The following is a 17,717-nucleotide window of genomic DNA, read 5'->3' on the forward strand; positions in this document are numbered from 1 at the left end:
TAGCATGGAAGTAATCTGACACATCACATTTAATTATGTGCATCAGCCTTGAGGGCAGAGATTAGACAGCACGCATTTTCACATCCTGAACCTTACGAAGTGTTTGCACAGTGAAGGCCCTCAGGAAATGTATGTTGAAGGAATTGATTATGAAGCTTCATAGGCATAGTTTTGGCTAATTCTGTATTTACTTTGCTAAATCAAGATTTTCTGAGAAGGATAAGGGGAGAGGAGAGAGCTAGGTACTGTGAAAAGCCTTTTAAAGGAAGAACAGAAGTTGAAGAGCAAACAAGTGGGCCAGGGAGTAAGGAAACAAAAGGGTTATGTGTGGGGACAGCTGTGGTCTCCCTTTCCTTTCCACCAGCAGTATCCTGGGTCAATCCTTCTCTCTTCAGTGAGGCCAGACACTACTCCTGCGGTAGGGAACCCAGCACCACAGAGCAAGCCAGAGCCTGCTGTGTATAAAACCTCCAGTCCTGTAGAATTCTAGTCCCCAAGCCCTCATAGCTCCCAAAAGGGGAGGGCCCAGTCCCCTGGGTCTCTTGAGGTCAGGGCTCCAGGAACCAAAAAAGCCTAGCTTGCAAGGTGAGGTCATTTATTTACACGACGCAAGCAATGCATGATGCAAGAAGACACAGAGTAATCCATCTGCCTTAGTGAACAAATAGGTCCCTTTGCCTCATCCTCCTGTGGAAGCAATCAAGAAATGGAGGTTGGGTGAGGTGACCTTCCAGAGCTGAATCTGTCCTTCTAAAAATAGAAGCATCCTTGGAGAACCGAGAAGGGGAGGGAAAGCTGTGGACATTGAGGGCAAAAACCTGAATCCCCAGAGCACTGTCAGTAGGAAACTATATTAATTAGACACAGGCACCTCAGCTCGATAACCTCAGGTATCTCTCTCAGAAATTGAAACGAAATGAAATGGCTTTTTTCCCCTCCTTTCTGGTTATACTCTCCCTGAGCTTGAGAAAGAGAATTGTGTCTCCTGACCTATTTGAATGGCTGCACACTGCCTGAGATATATTCCCCAGTGGAGGGAAATGGGGGTCTTTAGAGACATGCTAAGAAAAGGAAAGAGCTCCCGCAAAGTGGAACTGTGAGAGGCCACCTGGGAGTCTGGGTCTCTGTTCTTCTCTCCCTGCATGGAGGCTGTGTGGGACTAGGCAAGTGTGTGTCCAGGGCTCTGAATGTGTGGGCTCTCAGGGTGCCACTCGCAGGCTCACACAGTGTCCTTATTTGGAGCTATGTGACAGGCTGTAAGTTTCCAGGGTCCAGTGGAGCCACGTGCTGGTCCACACAAGTTGTGCACAACCAGGGTGTGTGTAGTGCTTGGTGGCATGAGGATTCTGTGTGGGAGGTTGGGGGTATGCAGGAGTATACAGGGATATTGTGGCAAGCTTGAGGAGGCTGCGCAGGGGAGTTTGTGGGGAGGTGTGGAGACCTGTTGAGAGGTTTCAGTTTGCTGCATGGGCTGTGTGCAGAGCTACCCTGGGCTGTGGGTGGGGCGCCACAGCACTGTAGGGCACCTCTTTGTATAGTTTTGACTAGAGACTCTTTGTGCATTGTGGTAGTGATATGAGTGGAGTCATATGGGGGACTCTGTGGATTATTGTTGAGGTTGTGAGGCTTCTTTCTGAGTCTTCTGCACTGGAGGATATGTACTGGGCTACCTGGACAGATGAGTCTGTACAGGGCTCCCTGTGGCTAGATACATGGTGGCAGAGGCCTGAGCAGCCTTACAGCTTTGCCATCCAAAGATAGCTATGCTTCCTAATAGAATGATTTGTAATAATTCTGTTATAAAGACACAGGTACACGTATGTTCACTGTGGCACTGTTTACAATAGCAAAGACCTGGAACCAACCCAAATGCCCATCGATGATAGACTGGACAAGGAAAATGTGGCACATATACACCACGGAATGCTACGCAGACATAAAAATCGATGAGTTCATGTCCTTTGTAGAGACATGGATGAATCGGGAAACCATCATTCTCAGCAAACTGACACAAGAACAGAAAATCAAACAACACTTGTTCTCACTCACAAGCGGGTGTTGAACAATGAGAACACATGGACACAGAGAGAGGAGCATCACACACTGGGGTCTGTTGTGGGGGAACCAGGGGAGGGACAGCGGCGGGTGGGGAGGTTGGAGAGGTAATATGGGGAGAAATGCCAGATTCAGGTGACGGGGGGATGGAGGCAGCAAACCAGCTTACCATGTATGTACCTATGCAACAATCCTGCATGATCTGCACATGTACCCCAGAACCTAAAGTACAATTTTAAAAAAAAGATAGCTATGCTTCCTTAGGATGAGGTGCTCCCAAAGTGCAGGGATTTATTATTCTCCCTGTGACTGACATGAAGGGAAGAGAGACCAGGGATTCACAAGCTGAGCAAAAAGGGCAGTGTGCTGCCTGAAGCTGAGCCTCTTGCACACCAGGCTGGAGACACTTTCTAATACTTCAGTTTGTGCTTTCTCAACAGGACAACGTGGATCTGGGAGAGCTGATGTTTTCCCTGTGCTATCTTCCAACGGCTGGCAGGCTGACCATTACCATTATAAAAGCAAGGAATTTAAAGGCAATGGACATAACAGGAGCATCAGGTGGGACATTTTCAAATTCAGACTTCCTCATGCACTTCTAATGTAATAAGCACCTTAGAAAGTTTTAGTATGGTAACAAAGCACATTGACTCTGGAACCAGACTACATAGGGTTAATCCTAGTCCTAACACCTATATAACCTTGGGCAAGTCATTTTACCTCTCTGAACTTTGGATTTTCACTGGTAAGATGAGAGTAATTATAGTGTCTGGCTCACTGAGCTGTTGTAAAACTGAATTAATAAACATAAACCCATGAGAACAGTGTCTAACATATATTAAGTGCTACGTATAGATAGTTATTGTTATTATCACAGTTAGTCTTCTGTATCCACCAGTTCCACATCTGCAGATTCAACCACCAATGGATTGAAAACACTCAAGAAAAAATAAGAATACAACAATAAAAATAAACAGTTTTTTTAAAAGAATACAGTATAACAACTATTTATACAGCATTTACTTTGGATTAGGTATTGTAAGCAATCTAGAGAAGATTTAAAGTATACAGGAGAATGTACATAGGTTATATGCAAATACCATACATTTTATATAAGGAACTTGAGAATCCTTGGATTTTCACATCTATGAAGGGTCCTGAACCAATTCCTTGTGGATACCAGGGGCAATTGTACTCTCTCTTGGGTCTCCCTCACCATAATTGTGAATTGCATCTACCATTTACACACACTGATAAAGCTTATCTAATTGGGTCTTTCCTCAAATATCATCATCTCAAGCTCATTGAAGGTTCAGAACAATCCTATTTCCTTATTAAATTGAACTATGAATTTTAGTTTTCCCCAGTAAACCAAGCATTAAATTCTGAACCCTAACAACAACAACAAAAAAGCCTCTATCTGCATTGCTAACTGTGCAAATTCACAAGCAACCTCTGTAGGTGTTTCACAAATGTGGTTACAAAACATCCAGTACACCCTGACTTATATCTCTGAAATCAAAGAACATCAGATGCAATATATTCTGCATCTTATACCCCAGTGGTTTTTTTTTGTTGTTGTTTTTATGCAGAAAAAAAAAAAAAAAAGATGTGGTCTCTCTAGTCATCTAAGTCCCTCCAGGACTGTTTATAGGAGTCAGAGCAATGCATGGATTTGCAGGTAAAAAGAGAATGAGGACTTCCCACTGAAGAGAAGGAAAGTGAGATAGCTTGCAGGACCAGAAAAGCCCTATCTGGAGCAGAAGCCAGCCGTGCCACCTGTCACCTCACTGCAGTGTTGCACCACGAGGAAGCCTGTGTGCTTTCTCTCCCTGATATGCTGTGTTGCTTCTCTCCTTGCAGTGCAAAGTCAGGCCACTCTAGGGGCTCAAGTTCTCTGTACTTAAGGAGTTCCACTCCCAGATGTTCTCTCTGCCCTCTAGGAATTCAGAAATTCAGAGAGTCTAGGAATTCCCTTTTTTAAAGACCTGAAAAGATTCCCTGAGGTGGCTCAGAGTTGGGGGGCCTGTTTTCAGTATTGAAAATGCCTGTGCATTTCTCTTCCTATACAGGCCAGACTAGTATTGAGTTCAAGCTGGAATGTCTAATTCAGTAACAGATGTTTTCAAACTATTTTTAAATTTCACACATTTTGAGGAGACAGTATCCTGTGCTTTTTCTTGAATTAGTGACTTAATTATCCTAACTCTAGTTACTCCCGGATATCATATTAATAAAAATCCTTCAGCTCCAGTCCACAGGCAGGAAAAGGAGTTCTCCATACCATAGTCTACGAAAATCCACAGTAATAAAACTGCCCACCTAATCTCCACTAATCCTCACGGTACTCCTGCTTCTCATGGTCTGTCCAGATCCCTATGTGAAAGTCTCGCTGATGTGTGATGGCAGACGGCTGAAGAAGAGGAAAACATCCACCAAGAGGAACACCTTGAATCCTGTTTACAATGAAGCCATAGTCTTTGATGTCCCTCCCGAGAACATTGACCAAATCCACTTGTCCATAGCGGTCATGGACTACGACCGGTGAGATGCCTGAAACTCTTTCCCAGTGCAAGTTCACTGCACCCAGGGCTGGGAGGGCAGAGGGGGAGCAGCAGCCACAGATTCTTAGCTGGTATCCCAGGCCTCAGGAAATGAGCCAACTGGCAGTGCATTTAGAGGAGCCACCTCTAAACCATGCTGTAGAGTCAGACTACCAAAGCGTCTCTCAGCACTCCCATTCTTTTCTGCCCCTTTATCGTATCTTTCTCTTCCTCCATCTTCTCCTAAACCTCCAATGCTTCCCCTTTTCATCATTGCACAACTCCTAGAATCTCAGCTTAGATAACTGTGGCCCCACAGGTTTTAACTTCCGTCAAGCAGTCTTAACTGCCTTCACTGGAAAGATTCCATGCAAAATGGCAGAATGATTACTTTAGCCAGACCATCAACATTTCTAAATACATAACTTCAGTCTTTTTCCTTCTCACAAGTATTTAATAAAGATTGTTTCCATCCACTTAAGTCTGAAAGCAAACACAGAAATGTTCTCCTGAAAATGCTAGAATCAGGATGATGACAAGGTACATTAAAATGTATAAGATGCTTGACTTTTTAATTAATACAGCACAGAAGAGATATTTATAGCCTGCATTGTAGCCAGTTGTGTAAAGGACAGATTTGAAAAACAGTCATTTTAATATGCAAAGTAAGTAGCAACAGGGAATTATACATGTTAAACCAGTCATTAGACTGAAATGCAAAGTCTCTCTTTAATTGGAAACCTCCCACGTGGTCTGGGCACAATTATTTTAAAAAATTATTCTGACTTCTAATATTATTATGGCTAAGAATTTTCCCACATGCCTCTGAAATATCAGCAAGGCAGCTTCAGTGACCTGAACACTCTTTCCAGCAGATGCCTGCGTGAAGCATGACAGTCTTCCAACCCCAGGAGCATGTGGGTTGGCTCAGCTGCCCATGAGTGTGACAGCCCATGCTGAGCAGTAGACCTTGTCCCATCTCCTGTGGGCAAGAAACAACACCAATAGTGTCAGGCCCCAGTAGGGGATATTGCCCACCAACTGTGGAAGCCTAGGCCAGCAATTTTTAAGTTATTGCCAAGTTTCCTGCATGGACAAATCTGATTATGTGAGCTCTGCCTTAATTTAATTCTCAGTAAACTCATGAATCTGGCCTGGAAAAATTCATGGCAGAATTCATGGGGCTTCTCATGCATTTTATTTTAATGAGCAGAGACTCAAATATCCTTCACACAACCTCCCCACACTCATCTCACCTTTATGCTCCATATACAAATTGGAGAAAAATCACTCATCTTTCCAAGAGGGAAAAAAAAAAAGAGAAAGTATGTGAGTTTGGATCCCATAGAGTTAAAGAATTGGCCATATCAGTCCAATTATACCAAGGACTTTAAAAAAACTGCTAGGGAAAACAAAAAAGCCCAAAGCAGGGACCTACCAAGGGAAAGTTTCAGAAATGTTAGCCTTGGATAGGCATGGTGGCTCACACCTGTAATCCCAGCACTTTGAGAGGCCAAGGCAGGTAAATTACTTGAGGTCAGGAGTTTGAGACCAGCCAAGCCAACATGGTGAAACCCCATCTCTACTAAAAATACAAAAATTAGCCAGGCATGGTGGCACTGCCTATAATCCCAGCTCCTTGGGAGGCTGAGGCAGGAGAATTGCTTGAACCGAAGCGCTAGGGGTTGCAGTGAGCTGAGATCATGACACTGCACTCCAGCCTGGGCGACAAAGTGAGACTCTATCTCAAAATTAAAAAAAAAAAAAAAAAAATGGCCTCAAGGTCAAAGGCGCTATGTATCTTTCTATAATTGGGAAACTAAGTGGGCCAAAGAAGCTGGACTTGGAGGAAAGGAGGGATGAGTATAAGACAATGACAGTATTCTCTAAAGAGAGAGCAGGAAGAACCATGAGCCTCCTTCACTTATGCTACTTTGTAGGCTCGAGACCCATGGCTGCCAGACACAAAACTGCTCCTTCACTCATGCTTGGTTGCCTCTTGTGGGAATTGGAGCAGCCATTATTGCAAGAAACTCTTTTGAGATGGCTCTGTTTTATTACGTGGAGGCCAGCCTGGATCCAGAACAAGAGGTGGCATCATTAGCACAAATCATGGGGTTCTTTGAACAAGGTTCTTAGAGACAAGTTGACCCATGACAGTATTAGGAAACCCAGGGAATAATGGTAGATCCCAAGTCCTATTGGCAGTGAAGCTTGGCCTGTAGTTTTAAGTGAGGAAATGAAAAAAACACCACTTCCCCAATTCCTTCATCTGTTTAATTGAGTAGCTATTGATCTTACATACCAAAATTTAAAGAAAAAACTATTGTGGGCCATTTTCACAGTGTAGGTCACAATGAGATCATCGGCGTGTGTCAAGTAGGCAACGAGGCTGAGAGGCTGGGCAGAGACCACTGGAGTGAAATGTTGTCGTATCCTCGGAAGCCCATTGCACACTGGCATTCCCTGGTGGAGGTAAGACCCTCATCTACATGCTCCATTTTGCAGAAGAGTAAATGCTTTCCTGTTGAAATGCAGCACTGCCAAATGTATGAGTGCACCAGGATCTGTGGTCATAGACAGGTTTTCCTGGTTGCATTTCCCTGGGGCTGTTGGGACTTGCATTCAATTCGAGGCTGAATCTGTGCTCCCTGCTGGTCTGGGAGGTTTTGAACATTGATCAAGGATCATCCCTTACTTTGACTGTATTCTTAAAAGATCAAGATTCTCTGCTTCTATGTTCAGGCTTTGGGTTGGTACTTGGAGGGCATATGCAAGGTGTGGGTGAGTGTGTAGTTTCAGGCCCTCACAGTGACTTGAGACTGACTTTGGAAAGAACATAAGGCCTTGATTCTAAGATCAGTTCTGGCACCAACCTGTGATTCTGGTCAAGTTGGTTAGTATCAGGTTCAACTACATATAATAAAAACCAAAACAACCAACTGTGAATTAAAAACAAATGAAATGAGAATTTATTTATCTCTCTTGTATACAAAAGGTCTAGAGGCAGGCAGTCTGGGGTATCTTAGCAGCTTCATGATCAACAGGAGACCTAGACTTCTATCTTCTGCCTCACTGTCCCAGTGTGGCTTTTTTTCCTTGAAGTCCCCTCATTGTACGATAAGCCACAACCATTGCATATTTTCTAGGCCACAAAAATGCGCAAAGGGGCAAGAGCCAAAAGGGCACACATTCCTTTTTTAAGGATTCTTTTTGAATTCTCATGCAACACTGTTACTTACATTTAATTTAGTCACAAAACTTAGTCATATGGACATGTCAAGTTGCAGAGGATAGTAAGAAATGTAATCTTTTTGTTGGGTGGCAATGTGTCCAACTAAAAACCAGGGTTCTGCTTGCATAGAAGTAGAGGAGAGTGAAAACCTTGAGGCAACTGGCCATCATCCTGCCACTCACATCCTCATTCGTTCACTCCCTCCCCCTTTACTTCTCATTCATTCTTTCCCCACTTACCTTTGCTCATCGATTCACTCTCTTATTTATTTACTGACTCATTCTCTCAAAAATAATTTGCACTCCCTAAGTAACATTTCTGCGGGTCAAATTCTGTAATAGCTATGGAAATTAGAGATGTGAATAAGAAACAGTCCTTTCCCTTGTAGAACTTACAGACTATAAAATAAACAAAAGATGACATGTAATCTAATCATTGAGAGGCACAAGCATAACCATTCTCGTCCATATAAAGTGCTACAGAAGTACAAAGGAGAGAGTTGTGTGTCGTGCTTAGAAGAGATTGTCTGTGAAGCATCTCTCCTTCATGCTCTCAATAAGTAGAGAACTGAGCCCCCCGGGAATTGGAAAGCCAGGAAGGCAGCAGCAGTTATTTACTGAGGACGCGTGGGTTCCAGGCAGAGAACTTTCCTCTGTTCTCCTGGTGCAGGAAGCTTTGTTTCCTGCAAAGCCATTCTGAGAGGCCAAGACTAGAGCCTCACCCAGTGAGCACCCCTGACTTCGATAGTCAGGTGAGTCTGGTTAAAGTGAACGTGCAGGGCAGCTGTGGAGCGGCAGAGAGGCCCCAAACCTGGACAGGGGGACCAAGGGACATCTTTGTTGGAGGTGGTTCAGGAAGGAGACGGACAAGACAGGGTTTATGGATTCTGACCATCAGGGCACCAAGACTTACTCAAGAAGAGCCTGGGCCCCCTAATTTGCAGGTTCCTAAGGATAGTTCTGCCCCTGGGCCATAGGAGCAAAGAAACATTCTTTCCTAGACTCAAAATTGATCCCGAAGGGAGACTCACAGGATCTATGAACCACTTCAGAAGGAGCTGGGGACTGGTGCCTACTGAACTGTACCCCACTTCTTTAGCTCCTGGTGGAATTCTCAAAGGAATCCATCTCTCAGCTCGTTAAATTGTTAGGGCTTGCCACTAGCAGTTTCATCTAGAGCAGTCGTAATAGACTTTTTGCACATGTGTGAGCCATAGCTGACTTTAATTCTTATTTGTAATTAGGTGTATAAGAGAGTGTTAAAGCTCTGTGCTTCTCAGGAAACAGGAAATGAGGAAGGAGTAAGGACGAGGGGTGTGGTGTAGGGCGGAGAGATGAGCCCTGATTTGCGCACAAGCAGATTTTTTCAGTGACCTAGGCAGGGGAGTAGGCCTGGGCAGAGCGTGGCACTCTGGCCCCTGAGTGGCAGTACATGCATGCGTGACACAAAGGCAGAGTGCAGGGAGAGGCCTTGGATGGAGGCTTTTTCCTTCACTGCTGAGGAAAAGGGGTGGTATGAATTCTCTCACCTGAGAGAGATTCCTCCAAGCCTACACACCCAGCGTTTTGGAAATCTGTGCTCCACAGTTGTGTAACTGAAATGTAAATGTCTTTAGGGTTAAACCACTGAAACTTAGAAGTCATTTGTTACAGCAGCTAAAATTACTTTGGCCAATACAATGGTCATTGCTCAACTGTCACAGCAGAACTAAGGAAATGAAATGCCTGCACGGCTTGTATGAAGGACAAACCTTCATATAAGCAAAGGGAGGGCAAACCTTCATATAAGCAGAGGCAGAGGGAGGCTGCCTGTTGCTTCCTGTCTCTTTGAAGTACACGTCCGGGACTCCAGATCCATCCTGAGAGAGGAAGTGATGCTTTTTTCTTTTAAAAATGAATGTTGAACTGGCAGAATTGGGGCAATGGTACCAGAAGAGATGAAAAGCAGTTTTGGAGAGGTTGGTCGTGCTTCGCTAGCAGCTGTTAAGGATGGAGAAGGCAACAGGCAGAGTGGCCAGAAACATTCACGTGGAGTTGGAAGGACCTACATTCAAATTGCTGTGCTGCCACTCACTAGATGTTTGTTTTCCTCTTCTGAACCTCAGTGTTCTCATCTGTAAAGTGGCCATGACAGTGCCTGTATCACAAAAGGGATGGTGAGGATTAAACAATCTGTTTATATGAAATGCAGCATTGTAGCTGACATATAAACACTCAGTAAATTTCTCAGATACAGTTGTTATGCATGTCTCACATTCTGAGGGGCTGCTATGTGTCTTTATGGGACTGCGTACTATGAAGAAATAGCCACGTGTGTCGTGGAGAATAAGAGAAAGGCCCGGAACCCTCCACGCCTGCACCCCAGTGAGCCATCATGTCAGATTAGGGGAAGGGGTCATCCAGGATTCGGCTGAACATAGATGCACATATTTAAGTTCTGTTTCTTTTCCTCTTTTCCTTGGCCTTAAAGATAGGCTGTTGTTACGCTCTCTAAGAACCTTTTAAATGTCTGCTTTAAAATAAAAGCCAGCAATTAAATCTCAGTGCTCATGATAACAGAGTGAGTATGTACTCAAAAGCATGTGTGTATGAAAGATGGAGAGAGAACGAAGATGGGGGCACTGGGATTTAGCATGAAGGGAAGCTGGCCTGGCAGAAGCTCTTCACTGCTGAGGAATTGGGTAGGTCTAAATTCTGAGCCCTGCAGAGATCTGGCAGCCTGCTTAGGGTTGCAGCCAATACACCCTGACCTTGCCAGGGCAGGTGGCAGATGGAATCTTCAAAGCCAGTGAGTTCAAAAATCCGTTTCTCTCGCAGGGATTCTGGATGGCTTCACTGCACACTCAAAGGTCAGCCAGTAGGGCTCCCTTTACTCCCCATGATGTCAAAGGTTTGGAAAGCTGTGAAAACTCCCCCAAGCAAACTGCCTGGGCCTTAGGGATAGGAGCACCCGCTCCATAGCACCTCAGATGACAGAGCTCTAAGTAATCTCCCTTAGCACAGCACCCTCCTCCACCAATCCAAGAGAAGATGGTGTTGGCCTGGCCATATTGCAACACCTTTCCTACCCTCCTGTATGTTAAGATGACCAACATCATGAGCCTCATGGAGAATAACAGGAAATAGTTCCAAGTTTTCATCACTTCCCTGTGTAGGGCCATGTAACATTTGTTGCATGAATAAGTATTAATCTTAGTTTGGTGGGAAGACCAGACACAATCTGGTTAAATGAAATTTCACTTTTCTGAAAGACAGAAGAAAAAGAATCCAATAAGAATATATAGTCAAGATCGGCAATATTATCCTAATTGGCATAGGTGTAAGATTCCAAACACCAAAGTTCTACTCAAGGTGTGCCCCATTTTGGATGTCTTCCTCACCCACGCTCAGCCTTTTACATACATGTACATATAGCTTAAAAAAGTTCTGCTGAGAACAGCTCATTGAGCCTGCTGCCTCTCTTCAACTCAGGGTTACATAATGCCAAGTATACCCAAAGGGCAGTTATGGTACAGTATGCCCAGGCATAAATAGAGCCCTCATTTATCACCCTTAGCCTCCAGAAGGGTACAAACTTAGAGTTTGGACTACAGCAACTGTCAGTTACCCAGACTTGGAGTTACACAATCAGCCCCTGTAAACCATCTCTAGATATTATCTATTGAGTGCCCAGCAGGGCCTGTCTGGAGTCTTAGAGGTCCACATATTCCCAGGAGAATGTACTGATTGCCCAAGGTTTGATTCGGTTTCCATCCTGGTCCAGTTTGTTGTAGATCTGGTGTCATGAAAATGTGACCTGGTACCAACCTCAGCAGGAGTTTGGGGAGTAGACTTCTTGAGAAGGGCCCTCATAGGACAGGGAAATTGTCTAAAATGAACATGAATGACTGCTTCCCAAAGGAATTTAAAGTGAGGGAGTAAGAGGCTTTAGATCTGTGGCCAAATTGTTATTCACAACAGATTTAGGAAAGGAGCAATTCACCAGGAAGGGTGGGAGTAGGGAGAGGATGGGGTGACTGGGAAAAGCCAAGTAGGAAATCAGGTTCCCATCAAGGGGATCTGGGTGTATTGCAGGGTTTGGGTCCTGTGGAGAGCCAGACTAGCAGGGAAGAAGACTGAGACAAGAAAAAAAGGAAAGCATGGACTGAAACATACAATAGGGAATGTCCTAGAAAGTGTGGCTACTCTGCAAGCATTCAGGCACCCAAGACTGCAGGTCTTTGGAAACACCCTGACTCCAGACCCCTATCGGTTAGTGGGGAACTGAGGCTGACAATTCCATGCATTGCCCTCTGAAGGAGTGGCTTATGGGCTAGGTAAATGAACATAGCAAAAGCTAATATGGGTGTTAGGGGATGGCAACAGAGAAGTGAATAGTCAGAACGTGGACAGCTCCATGCTGCTGAAGTGTCTTCCCCATGCTATGATGTGCTCCCCCCATACAGTCCAGCATCATGTCTCACGTCTCAGTGTCTCCGAGAACAAAATCTTTGTTATGATTGGAAATGGAAAAAACAAGAAACATTTAAATCACATTACAGTAGGGCAACAAAATATAAATTTCTTTATTATCTAGGACACATACCATCTAGAAGCAGGAGGGGAAAATAAACTTTATCTTGTCAATCCATAGTTCTTAGTCTTTTCCAGGTTATGTCAGTCTCTTTGGGATAATTATTTTCTCTTCTTCCTTGGGGTCTCCTCTCTCATTCCTTCCTCCCATCTATGTATAGGGAAGCACAAAGGCTACTTCATGGCCTGGCCACATATCTGAGCCTGGCCGGCACTAAGCATATTGTTCTTTGGGCATCAGACTTTATCATCAATGCCTCTGCTGCTGAGGATCTTAGCTAGTGTAACTGCGGCTTGTTGTCTCAGTGTAGGAACTTGGCCACCTTGAGGCTGATGAGGCCCCACATTGGCTGTTGAAGGCCCTGTAGATCCCCGAGGGCAGATAGTACCTCCCACTCAATGCTTGGCCTGGGGGCTTTTCTTTGCAGCCCTTAATACAGAGTCATTCTTCACTTGCTGGAACACCCTGAAGTTCTGCCAACCAGTACCCTCACATCCTTCAGGCATTTGGGCACACAAGGGAGCCACAGGAGACTCACTGCCATCACAGGCATCCTCTTCATGCCTATAAAGTTACATGGCCATTTCTACATTGTTCCTCTAGCCTGTGTTGGCCCAGGGGACACATTTGCCTTCAGCTTCTCCCTCAATCCATCTGAACATAGGGTTTCAAACCTGAAGGGTAAAACCAGAACCTCTCCTCCTCTGTTCTGTGTACGTCTTCTGCCAAAGGCTCTCTGCTTCCTCTTCCTGTCTGGTGGAAACACTTTATATCCTAGCCTGATTGCTCTCTTCCTGTGACTCATGCTCAGACCTCCAAGGTTTCCTCTCAACATGTAAGGAAACATTTGGAATTTGGAAGTGTCTCTTTTTTCTCAACAAGGTCTGACTTTAAGATACTCATTTCATAGGGGACCAGCTGATCATTTACCTTGAGTTATCTGCCCTCAGCTTCCAATAATATATGGCATTTATTCAATGCATGGGACAACATGATTTACAGACAATAAAAACATTATCCCTGTTACATAGGTACTGAATTAGCATTTGGTGAATAAATGAAAAATGAATGAATGAGATACATATAGAATGAATTGGGTTCCCTTCGTTCTAAAGTTCCAGAATTCTCCATGCAATGGAGTATACTGCAGAAGTCAAATTAGACAAGGTGCAAAATGTATTGAGAATGGATTTGCTGTAGGCTGTCTAAATGGAGATGGCCCTTATTAAGCTCCAAGTTTTAATTACATTTTCTCTATTTAGGAGAAGAACATGAAAAAGCATTATTTCTTCCCTTAGTTCCACTGAACTGCCATGTAATGACAATGGCTTTGCATTTTGAATAACGGGAAATACTCAGAATTGAGGCCTGTTAGTGAATCATGAAGATCCCCCTGACTTGATGTGGGCAGCCAAGTCCTACAGCCCTCAGTATCTTCTTTCATAAGAGAGAAGAAACACACAGAGATCCTAATGGTGAATGGCTGACTGCTGCCCCTAAGCTAGAACTCATCAGGAGATGACAAGGACTTTACCCACAAGTTGACCTTTCTCACTAGGAAAATATTTTAGCAGCAGTTTTACACGAGGTAATGCTTTGCCCCATCTACCTGTGAAGATAAAGAAAAGAAAAATAATAGGAATGGGGTATTTTTTGACATATAAATTATTCTTGAGATTTTGTTATAAAAAAAAAAAAACTACTTTGAATGGTGAGATTTAGCATGCCTTCATGCATAAACACTTGCAGGGCTGCTGAAGCAAAGCTGATTGCAGAGAACATAAAAATGTACTACAAGCTTAGGATCTGAAAAACATTAACAGATCTGTTAAAATTTGCATCAGTTGCTGTAAGTGGCCAGAATGCTGTTTGCACAAGCAGGCACGGTTGGTATTAGTGAGGCATTGTGTTTCCAGCTGGTGGAGGTTATGGGAAGCCATTCAGACCTTCCCAAGCAAATCTTCTTTCTTGTATTAAATTATCTGTAGAAAAAAAAAGAGAGAGACGGTAGACATTTTCTCATCTTTAGCAGGGATGGGCGACTTTTGTGACTTTTCTGAAGGTTCCTAGAGATAGTAATCATACAAAACATAGGCATAATTAGGGTAAACACTAGAGGTATGAAAGATAATGACAATGTGGTAGAAAATAACATTTTCTGCCTGTTCAGAAAGTCAACTGCATCTTGACTCTCCTCTCATTCACAGATGACCTTGCTCCAGTGTCACTGCCTTGGAGCCTCCCTGCTGCACACTTGAATAGCTATTAGATAGGAAGGTAGATAACAATGGGCTTGAGCCCTCAGCTGTCTCCATCTCCAGCAATGGTATTCAGAGGTGACTGTTAACATGATAGGCCAATTGTTTCCTCACAGATGAAATGAACCAGAAGGTTTCATACCACTCTCTGAAAGAAACACACTCCCTCTTGATAGCCTGGTGGGAGGAAGACTATTCCTTCCTGGGGATGGGGCCTGGGGCAAAGGTGGAACACCCTTTCAGGGGACATTCCGAAAGACCACTGCTCCTGGATATGAGTCTTTCAGAAGAGGCACGTGTCAAATGCCCTCTTCCAAACATCACCAGAACAACCTGCTGATAAGACAAAGCTGAGTTTATTGCTTTCCCAGGTAATGGAAGGGGAAGTGCAGGGTCTCATTTATTGAGACTTTGAAGTGTGGTTTAAGGTGGGTCTTACCATATGATGGGGGAGAGGAAGTGAGGAGGTGGGGAGCTTGGTTAGGATTGTACCAGTGTCATGATATAATAGCTGAGGTGGAACAGCAAGTTGAGGATTCTGAGCCTGGGATTCAAAGAGTCGGGTGTAAACTGTCTGTTGATGCTCTCTAAGGAATAAAAATTGGGAAGTCCCATGAGCGAATACTGAAGTTGTAGTAAACAAGACAATAGAATAATCCAGTCAAGTTAATGGAGGGTCTGTGTTGGGGTAGGTGGTTTTAGTTCTCACACTCCAGCAACAAAAAGCAGAAGGAAACCTCACAGAAGATCCTGCCCAGTCCTGTGGGGACCTATACACTGACAGTGTGAATATTTATTAGTTGCCTCCTGAGCATCAAGTCCCCTTTCTGATGGCCCTGACTTCTGATTAGTGATTCTAGGGAGCCTGGCTCCATCCTTGTCTCTGGTGATGGTACATGTGACTTAGTTCCGGGCTAAACCTGTCAAACCAACCACAGGGATTAGCACTGCATAAGCTGATTCGATCCAAGAGTATTATAAAACATTTGGTGTGAATGCTTGAACAAAGATGTTCTCTCTTTCTTGTCGGGTATAAACAAAGCACTATATACCCTGGGAGCAGCTATGGTTCCTTTGGATTTCTATAGAAGATCCAGATTTAGGGAGAGACCAAGCCCAAAGATACAAAGAAACCACACCCTCAGTCATGTGGTTGAGCTCCTGAATCAAACCTCTCCCAAACATAGTAATACCTCTGGCCTTTATGAGTATGTAAAAGTATAAATTCCCTTTGTTGTGTAAGCAATATTAAGCAGAATTTCTCTCATTTGAAATGGAAAACATCTTATGTAGGATACAGGTGAACACTCACGCTGCTCCAGTGGTGTTCTCTCGGAGTGAAGAGAACCATTCCCAAAGCTGTCGTGAGATCAGCTCTTCTGCCTGGCTCACTGTGGTATGTCCAATACCTAACAAAGAACATGGCCCACAGTAGACTCCCAGTAAAGTTTTCCTAATGAGGCAAATTATTAATATTATATAATTGTGTGTTAAAACAAGCATGGTGAAAAGAGGGACACTTGGTTCTCAATGACATACAAATATTATAGAAGGTTAAGAAAAGTGCTTTCCTTTTGCATTTATATGTTATTCAAATCCTACATGGAGTTTCAGGGCCCATGGGGAACTCTCCATTTAATAATCACTTCCTTACGTTGATAAAGGCACAGCTTCTCAGGAGTGAAGATCAGTCACACAGCTGTCCTTTCCCTTCCATGTCTTACATGATATACTTACTGCAATTCATTTATTTACAATGAAACTCTATATTCTTAACAGCAGTATTTTAGCAATTATAGTATTATTTTTGTTTCTATGTTATCTATTTTATTTTTATGAAAAATTCAAATTTATGTTTAAAGTCTTCAGTCAATAGTGGTAGAAGTACATATTTTTCACACTTTAAATAATTCAGGACATAAAATGTGATGATACTGATCATCAAAATGCTTGAAATAAAGATAAGAGGTTTTCTACAGAGCAAGGGGAACTTTATAATTCATTGAGAAATTACCCTTGGTTGTATTGTGTCTATGTCCTAGAGATCTGTGGGAGTTTGCACATGAGAGTGATGGCTTAGAGTATCTGGCAGAAGAAATTTCTAAGCAGCAAAGCATTCAAGATTTGGCCTGGCTGCTTCTGACAGCCCAAGAAATGACTTACAGTTGGAACTTATATTTAAACAGGAGGCAGAGTCTAAAAGTTTGGAAAATTTGCAGACTAGCCATGTGGCAATAAAAGAAAAAGCTTTTCAAGACAGAAATTCAGGCAAGCTGTGGTGCAACCACTTGTTAGAGATACTGGTGTAACTAAAAGGGAGCCAGATGTTAACATCTAAGACAATGGGAAAAAGACCTCAATGGCATTTCAGAGACCTTGGCAGCAGCACCTCTCATTATAGGTTCAGAGGCCTAAGAGGAATGAATGGTTTTTTGGGCCAGGACCAGCGCCCCACTGCCTTGTGCAGCCTCAGGACCCTGCTCCCTTCATCTTTGCTGCTCCAGCTCTAGCCGTGGTTCAAAGGGGCCTAGGTGTACCTCCAGCTGCTGCTTCAGAGAATGCAAGCCATAAGCCTGGGCAGCTTCAATGTGGCATTAAGCCTGCAGGTGTTTAACTGTGAATATAAGAGTGAAGGCTTAGCAGCTTCTGCCTAGATTTCAGAGGACGCATGAGAAAGCCTGAGTGCCAAGGCAGAAGCCTGCTGCATGGGCTGAGCCCTCCCAGAGAACCTCCACTAGGGCAGTGCCAAGAAAAAATATGGGATCGGAGGTCCCACACAGAGCCCCCACAGGGGCAGCGCCTAGGGTAACCATGAGAAGGGGGCCACCATCCCCAGACCTCAGAATGGTAGATCCACTGACAGCTTGCACCCTGTGCCTGGAAAAGCCACAGACGCTCAATCCCAGCTCAAGAGAGCAGCCTTGGGGGATGAACCCCGCAAAACCACAGCGGGAGAGCTGCCCAAGGCCTTGGGGGCCCCCTCCTTGCACCAGTGTGTTCTGGATGTGGGACACAGAGTCAAGAATTATTTTGGAGCTTTAAGATTTAACAACT

General features: G+C 44.0%; 1 protein-coding gene across 2 annotated transcripts in view; it reads left to right on the forward strand.

Moving 5' to 3' along the window:
• Window positions 1-17,717, forward strand: part of SYT9 (synaptotagmin 9) — a 233,927-nt gene that overhangs the window by 160,721 nt on the left and 55,489 nt on the right. Inside the window, exons 4-6 of one of the 2 annotated variants that reach the window (XM_010339260.3) lie at window positions 2,496-2,616; window positions 4,428-4,599; window positions 6,949-7,039. In XM_010339260.3, coding sequence (XP_010337562.1) covers window positions 2,496-2,616; window positions 4,428-4,599; window positions 6,949-6,958 — 303 coding nt within the window. In that variant the 3' untranslated portion in view covers window positions 6,959-7,039. Of the gene's footprint in view, window positions 1-2,495; window positions 2,617-4,427; window positions 4,600-6,943; window positions 7,074-17,717 lie in introns of those variants that run through there. The other variant, XM_003919797.4, reaches the window with a different exon arrangement.

This window comes from Saimiri boliviensis, chromosome 6 (genome assembly GCF_048565385.1).
Source record: "Saimiri boliviensis isolate mSaiBol1 chromosome 6, mSaiBol1.pri, whole genome shotgun sequence".
Classification (NCBI taxonomy): Eukaryota; Metazoa; Chordata; class Mammalia; order Primates; family Cebidae; genus Saimiri; species Saimiri boliviensis.